A 7,691-nucleotide genomic window follows, 5' to 3' on the forward strand; every position below is an offset into this window, starting at 1 on the left:
TTGGTCGGGACTTTGGAAGTATTGTTAGCCTACTTTTTTCCGCGCCAAATAAGTCATTTATATATCGTTCATTCTATCTGACAGAAATTAATTCGTCGTTATAACCATACTAGTTGATAAAAAAATAAGGTACGAATGATCTTCGCGGTGAAAATTGTTGGCTGTTATGTCTTATTATTTTAAACTGATTTTTATAGAAAGAAAAACAGGTGTAATTCGATCCGTTTTCGTCCGATCCGTATTGTGGGTCAATTAATTAACTATTGCTTATATTCTTCTTATGCTTTGCTGCTTCAGTCGGGTACAAAACTAAGGATTAGAACAGACCATTACAATATCTTCTTTCAAGTATACTTCTTTTGATAACTACAAATATTATCAAGAGATAGTTAAGACGGATCATCTTTACATGGAATTTTTATCATTTTCAAGTATTTCATCATCATCAGCTCACTATAAGTCCCCACCGAGGGGCTCGGAGCCTACCCTAAGTTAAGGGTGATTAGGCCATAGTCAACCAAGCTGGCCAAGTGCGGGTTGACTGCACACATATCATTGAATTTCTCAGATATGTGCAGCATCACGATGTTTTCCTTCACCGTAAGAACGTCGGATATATGTACATATGTAAATCGGAAATAGAAAAACACATTAGTACATGGCGGGATTCGAACCCAGGATATGCAGATTGCAAGTCAAGTGCTTGAAACCCCTGAGCCAAGTATTTATATAATAAAATAAAATAAAATAGCCTTTATTGCTTTACAATTTTTTACAATTTATGATAGTTATACATGCCTATTAACTAAAAAAAACTAAATAAATTTAAACAATTCTACTAGTATTTAAATGATCGGCAACTTGTTTGTATTGAAAAGCTTGTCAATTGACAAATGCCTCCTCTAAAGATTTCCAAGTATTCCTATCTCTTGCTAAGCGGATCCATAACGGTATTATATATGTACGATCAAATGAAGAGTTAAGAACAAATCTACACACATTATTCTGATAAACTTTGTCATGTCTAAAACATAAATCTACCTATAGGCTTAGGAAATTATTGAGTTAAAGAAAAATGCAATGTCATCTGTTGTACTGTATGTAACATCACTAGCTCACTATACGTCCCTACTGAGTGGCTCGTTACAATAAATCAGGGTCGATTAGGCAATAGTCAATCACACTGGCCTACTGTGGGTTGGTTTTGATTTTATTTGAAGTATTCATATTGCTTACCTTAAGAAAAATAAGGTTACGTAAAGCATCGTAATTTGACTATTGATGCTGACAAGTTTAATTTTATTTGGAATATTTATATAATAATAGGAATATCAGTTAAGCATTCTTTGTTTATTAAAAATTAAACAAATTAAATCGTTTTATAATCATTTAATTAACAAAATACTCTATGATTTATTTGCCCTCGTCTATGGTCATTGTGCGTGTCTCTGGCTCGTACTCATGATCTATGACACGAGTTTTGATAATCTGTTTGTAGACGAAAGCGGATTTGCGTGGCGTCCGAGAGCGCGCGGGATCCTCGAAGTCAACCTCGTATAGACCAAAACGTTCTCTGCAATAAAATAAAATATTAATTAAATACGCATTTAAATAGACCAAAAATATGCAAAACTTCAATATAAATAAAAAAAAATGTAGATGGCGTTCTTTTCAGGGAGACCAAAATTCAAATGGACAGACAGCATAAATCGAGACTCGAAACAAGTTGGCATAGCAAATTGGAAGTCCGTGGCCAGAAATAGACCGAGATGGTCTAGAAAAAGAAAAAAATGGCGTTCTTTTAATTAATTATAAACAAAAAGGAGAGATAAAGCGTTACTGAATTGTAATCCTGTGTCACAGGCCCTAGCCTTGAAACTGCTGACAGAAGCTAAAAGAATACTTACGTGTAACCTTCCATCCATTCGAAGTTGTCCATGAGACTCCACGCCATGTAGCCTTTAAGAGTTATACCAGCATCTAAAACGTCAAGAGCACTCTCAAGGGCCGCTCTATAGTACCTAATCCTGTCATCATCTTCCAAGCCGTCTTCCACACGAGTAGACCAGCCGTTCTCCGTGATATAGAAGATAGGACTGTTGTATTTATTGTTCAAGTGTGTGAGCGCGTTCAAAATACTGTCTGGTGCTTGCTAAAAGAAGACAAAAATATTTATTGTAAGGTGTAAGAGAGAGACGAAATGCTGTTAAGGGTAAATATGATTTCTTCATTTGCTTCTACTTATGATGTCCTGGTACTTTCTGATGAAGTAAATTCAAATGTATGTTTGGATGGATGGATGTTTGTTAGAAGGTATAACGGCTGCATAGATGGAAGGATACGTAGGCTACTATTAAAGTTTTTTTACTGCCCGACCGTAGCGACATTTATATAGAAAATAAGTTTATTTATAATTACTCACCGTTAACCATCTAGACGCAGATTTAGGCCAATCATCAGGTACAGACGTAACAGCGCCAGTGTCACCATAAACTGAAGGTACCATGAACTCTGTGTCTTTCGCTGCTGATACCAAAAACGCAGTGTAATGGTTCACACCAAAGAAATCAGTTGCACCTCTTACAAATTCTCTCTCTTCATCAGTAAACTCAGGCATACGGGATCTAGGGTAGCCTTGTTCCATACTCATTTGAGCTACTTTCTCTGACAATTCTTTGGGGAAACCACCTTCCGCGGAAAATATCGGTTCAGCATAAATACCCCACTGTAACATAAAAGAATTGTTAAGAAAAAAAATCCGACAAGGCTACATCGGCACAACACTAGCCTTATTAAAATATCAACGTTTATGTCCCCTCACTAATCAATCTGATACTTGACTTGGTAACGAAAGCGCGTCATTCGCGCCAAATGTTTCTAACTAATAATTTCTAAAATAAACAGCTTAAATCAACTGTTAAAAAGTATTTAAAAAAATGTAATTTACCTCAGCTTGTCGGTATAATTCAGCTGCAATTTCATCTTCTTTTGAATCAGTGAGGGGCGGGAACCAATTCACACTGATTGTGATACCGCACTGTCCATCCTGGCTCGGAGCGAAGTCGTTCTTATAAGCATAGTATGCCTTAGCATGAGCTAAGACAAGATTCTTAGCGCAAAGGTACGCGCCAATACCGGTAGCATTTAAAATCGGGGCTTTTGTTGTTGAATCATATCCCTCATAGCAGATTTCTCTTGGCTTATTAAAAGTGATCCAATGCTTGACTCTATCACCGAATTGTTCGTATACAACTCTTGCATAATCTTCAAACCAATCGGGGAACAAAGGATTGGCAAATCCGCCCAAATCTTGCAACTTTTGAGGCAAATCCCAATGATATAAAGTGACCATCGGTGTGATTCCGTATTTCACCATTTCGTTAATATAATTATTGTAAAAAGCAACACCTGCTACACTGACTTTGTTTGATAAACCATTTGGTAATATTCTAGACCAGGATAATGAGAATCTGTAAGCGTCTAAACCGAGTTCCCTCATCATTTCGACGTCTCTCTTGTAGTTGTTGTAAGTATCGGCCGCGATGTCACCATTGCTAACATCTTTGATTACATTTGGCTTAGTGTGGGTCATACGGTCCCAGATGTTTTCACCTTTATCTAAAAGTTATATTCAAGTTATACTATCTACTAATAATTAATTTAATCTATTTTCATCGTCATCAGATCACTATACGTCCCCACCGAGGTGCTCGGAGCCTACCCTAAGTTAAGGGTGATTAGGTCATAGTCAACCACGCTGGCTAATAGCGGGTTAACTTCACACATATCTTTGAATATCTTCTCAGATATGTGCAGCATCACGATGTTTTCCTTCACCGTAAGAACGTCGGATAAACGTACATATATAAATCGGAAATTGAAAAACACATTGGTACATGGCAGGAGTCCAACCCAGGACCTGCAGATTGTAAGTCAAGAGCTTGACTCCTGAGCCACCGACGCTCTTAATATATATTTACAAGGACATTATTCAGTAACGGCTACTAGCGCCTTGAGCAAGATTTCTCCGGCGTCGATCTTTAAAATGCCGAGGGGGCTAACTGGGTTATGTAAGACTGAGTAATTCGCACACATATGGCGCCCCTTTAGAGCGCCCTTGTTGTGGCGAAACCGTCTCCTATCATGCCTGTCCGAAAATTATTATATTGCATAAAACTGATCCTAAGAAAATTGTCTTTACCATCTGCATTCCATCCTCCTTCAATTTGATACGAAGCTGTTGCTGTCCCGAAGAGGAAATCATCGGGGAATCTCCTCTCTTGTCTCGTTGAAGCTGCATTACAGCCTATAAGAAATCTGAAACATAAATTGTTGACAACCCTATTTGAAAAACAAAAATGAACTTATATAATGCATTGTATAATAGAAAATTAAATTACATACCCTAATAGTAGCAATAGCTTCATATTTATCTATCTTCTTACATAATAATCCGTGGTGGCTATTTATAATATTTGAGATGACTTATCTCGAACGTCCGAGATACGCTAAGCGCGCCACTTCAAATGATTATCTCAGACAGCCACTCGGTTCAACTGGCTATGAATTTATTAAGTTATTCTGCAACAGTTCCCTCTGCATTTTTTTACCGTATTTACCATGGGGAGTGTTCCGAAGAACTGTTTGGAACGATTCCTGCCGCCGAGTTCCGTCAACGGACGACACGACAGACTGCCAGGTTCCATCCACACCACCTGGATGGCTGGCGAGTGCGATTCTCGCGCAACTTCTTGCCTCGCACAGCTGCGTTGTGGAACGGTATGTCCTCGGTGGTATTTCCAAACCAATACGACTTAGGGACCTTCAAGAAGCGAGCATACCATTTCCTTAAAGGCCGGCAACGCATCTGTGGTTCCTCTGTTGTTGCAGATATCTATCGGTGTCGTTGATTACCTCGGTGTTCCCGCCGCTCGTTTGCCCCCTTCTCTTATAAAAAAAACTAACTACAAGACAGCAAACATTACGGTTAAATATGTAGGTAGGAATGACCAAGTATTCTTCCAGACTATATTCTAAATTTAATCGATCCTAATATTAATTCGTTTTTAATATAATAAAAATCTACTAATAGTAAAAAATAGAACAATAAAAGAATCAGATAAATCGGTGCAGCTGTTTACGCATTTATCAAATTTAACTTAATTATACATGGAATGGAATTTGCAAGAATATTTAATTATAAAGATAATTGAATCCAATGCACAGCTGTTTGTTTTTTGTTTGTTTCAGATTGTATTGACATTGACCTTGACCTCACAATCACTGTCATAGACTCATTTTCAAAAATATTTTTTTAATGCTAAGCACTAGTCTTTTACGTTTTCACCTTTTGATTAATTTTAGCCGCGAATGAAAACGTATGTATAATTTATATTATCTAAATAAATAAAAATGTGTTACAGAATAGACCAGGCGTTGTTTACTTGTAAATAGTAAGGACGTTTCCCAGCATTTGCTATTTCACATAAACACGTTTATAACGTGTTCGCACGAATGCTATAAAACGACCACCAATGTAGTAAAATTCTTGGCAAATTATTATTATTTCATGATAATCTTATTAAATTGTAGGTATCTTATAATATGTAGCTTTTAATAGAATAATCTTGTTTACTTAATTTTGGAAATTAACATCCCATACCATCTACCATTTACGAATTATCAAAACGAGAAAAAAACAAGCTTAGCGCCGTTATTTTTGCCATAGCTCTGTGCGACGACTGTTATTTGTTTGATAAATGGACGTAGCGGCGTCGCACGTGTAGCATCTTTACAATACGCCTGTACAGTAGGGCTCAAAATCAGTGCTGGCATACAACTGGCATTATATAAACACTAACTGGTTACAGTGATCCCGTGTCATGGCAGCGCTAATGTACCGGCATAATGGAAACACTGCTCATAGAAAAATACCTTTTAAGAACTGGTAACATTAAAAGTGTAATTGACTCTCTTTGTTGCCTTACTAATTTTTTATATGCTCTTTGGTTGGCTGAGTCACTGTCAGTGTCAAGTGTCTGTCATTGTAGTAGCAAAATATACAAATAAAATATTGTTTGTTGATTTTCGTTTTAAGTATCACAGTTTAAAGAAAGGTAAATGAACTATTGCAACATTAATTTATGAATAAAGATATGATAAGATAGAACAAAATGGTTGGTTCGCTGATGCTTTGGAAGTTAATGCACTGTAAACGTTTCAAGAAGAGATCTCCGAAGAACAATAAAAAAGAAAAGAATTTGGGTCTTCCTGTGCCCTCTACAGATCCTTTAATTACTACGAAAATAGAAGTAACCTTAGTGAACAAGATATGTAGAGTTTGTCTTAAAAATGGCGAGATTCCAATATATGACGATAATCGTACTGAAAATATTTCTGAGGCATTAATTAACTTCGGCGGTATTGAAATAACGCCTGACGATGAATATCCAAAATTTCTATGTGAATCGTGCTATGCACTTTTACGAGGCGCTATATTATTTAGAAAAACCGCGCAAGATTCCGATCAAATACTACGATGTCCACAAAAAGAATCTGATAATGAAAGCATAAATATTACAGACACGTCTATTGACTACAATATAAAGGAGAGAGACCGAAAAAAGTATATTTGTAAGAAATGCGATATTGATTTTGATACATTTTCAGAGTACAGTGAGCATAGATTATCACAAGAACATGAAAATTTAAAGCATACATGTCCGATATGCAAGAATTCCTACAGTTCAGTATACTTTAAAAAACACATGGCTATACATACATTAGAAGCATCACATGTGTGTGATATTTGTGGTAAAAAGTTCACTGTAAAAGGACTGTTTACTCGTCATAGACAGACACATTTCAACAACTTTCCTTTCAGTTGTTCCTTATGTCCATATAAAGGTAGATTTAAAGAATCATTAAAAATGCATATGAGATCTCACACAGGTGAAAGAAATTACCAATGTACTCATTGTCCTAGTAAATTTGTTCATAAAAGCAATTTAAATAAACATATGTTAATGCATAAAGATGGTTTTGATTTCAAATGTGAGACATGTGGTAGGGGATTTTATAACAAAAGATCTCTCGAACAACATATAAAAGTTGACCATAATGGTGTAAAAGATCATATTTGCAACATTTGTGGTAAAGCATTTGGATACAGAAAGCAAATGATGAAACATCAATTGAGAGTTCATAAAAGAGAGAAGTTTAAAAGTGGTAGAATGCCGTTATATCTCCAATTACAAAATAAAGAGGAAAATACAAAAGACATAAAATGACCTATACTATAATATTGTAAGGACATTTGAAAATAATTATAAGAAGATTCAAGGGGCCAGCAACGGCAAAGTTTAGTAGTAATAACTTGAAAATATAGTTTATAACAGATTGCAATTTTTTTGACTTCAGAACCCATCAAAGAAGCAGTTTAAAATGAACCCAAGAACCGCACCAGGTTAGGCACCAGAACCGCACCAGGTTAGGCACCAGAATAATCAAGAACTTTGATTATTCTGGTGCCTAAAATTACCCCTATTTATTTGTAATTATATATTGCATCCTTAATTCAGATTAATCCTGTCTTTTTGTACATACATAATTTCACTTTTGATGGATTTTTCCTGTAGAACCATATACCTCATTATTATTTTGTTATGTCCAGTAATTTTGTGGTTTCACAA

General features: G+C 35.9%; 2 protein-coding genes across 3 annotated transcripts; one reads left to right on the plus strand and one right to left on the minus strand.

Moving 5' to 3' along the window:
* Positions 1 to 1,374: 1,374 nt before the first annotated feature.
* On the minus strand, positions 1,375 to 4,515 carry LOC106116457 (myrosinase 1-like). Of its 2 annotated transcripts, none has more exons than XM_013310312.1 (6): positions 4,405 to 4,515; positions 4,202 to 4,317; positions 2,948 to 3,618; positions 2,423 to 2,725; positions 1,908 to 2,152; positions 1,375 to 1,573 (listed from the first exon to the last, which is right to left on the minus strand). In XM_013310312.1, exons 1-6 carry the CDS (start codon positions 4,425 to 4,427, stop codon positions 1,414 to 1,416), a joined length of 1,518 nt encoding a protein of 505 aa, XP_013165766.1. In that variant the 5' UTR covers positions 4,428 to 4,515; the 3' UTR covers positions 1,375 to 1,413. The 2 variants fall into 2 exon arrangements, with proteins under 2 accessions (XP_013165766.1, XP_013165764.1); XM_013310310.1 differs by having other exon boundaries at positions 4,202 to 4,341; positions 4,405 to 4,503.
* Positions 4,516 to 6,024: 1,509 nt separating this feature from the next.
* LOC106116174 (zinc finger protein 16) lies at positions 6,025 to 7,456 on the plus strand. Its single transcript, XM_013309921.1, has one exon. It carries the CDS (start codon positions 6,174 to 6,176, stop codon positions 7,287 to 7,289), a length of 1,116 nt encoding a protein of 371 aa, XP_013165375.1. The 5' UTR covers positions 6,025 to 6,173; the 3' UTR covers positions 7,290 to 7,456.
* Positions 7,457 to 7,691: the final 235 nt, after the last annotated feature.

The sequence above is a fragment of the Papilio xuthus genome, unplaced genomic scaffold, assembly GCF_000836235.2.
Source record: "Papilio xuthus unplaced genomic scaffold, Pxut_1.1 DF827756.1, whole genome shotgun sequence".
Lineage (NCBI taxonomy): Eukaryota > Metazoa > Arthropoda > Insecta > Lepidoptera > Papilionidae > Papilio > Papilio xuthus.

Bases quoted from the DNA above. Each gene is read 5' to 3' on its own strand.
- LOC106116174 (XM_013309921.1), top strand. From the start codon at position 6,174: ATGGTTGGTTCGCTGATGCTTTGGAAGTTAATGCACTGTAAACGTTTC.
- LOC106116457 (XM_013310310.1), bottom strand. From the start codon at position 4,427: ATGAAGCTATTGCTACTATTAGG. The intron at 3,619-4,201 runs GTAAAGACAATT...TATAACTTTTAG, and splicing joins AGGAGGATGGAATGCAGATG to ATAAAGGTGAAAACATCTGG. The intron at 1,574-1,907 runs GTAAGTATTCTT...ATTTTATTGCAG, and splicing joins GAATGGATGGAAGGTTACAC to AGAACGTTTTGGTCTATACG.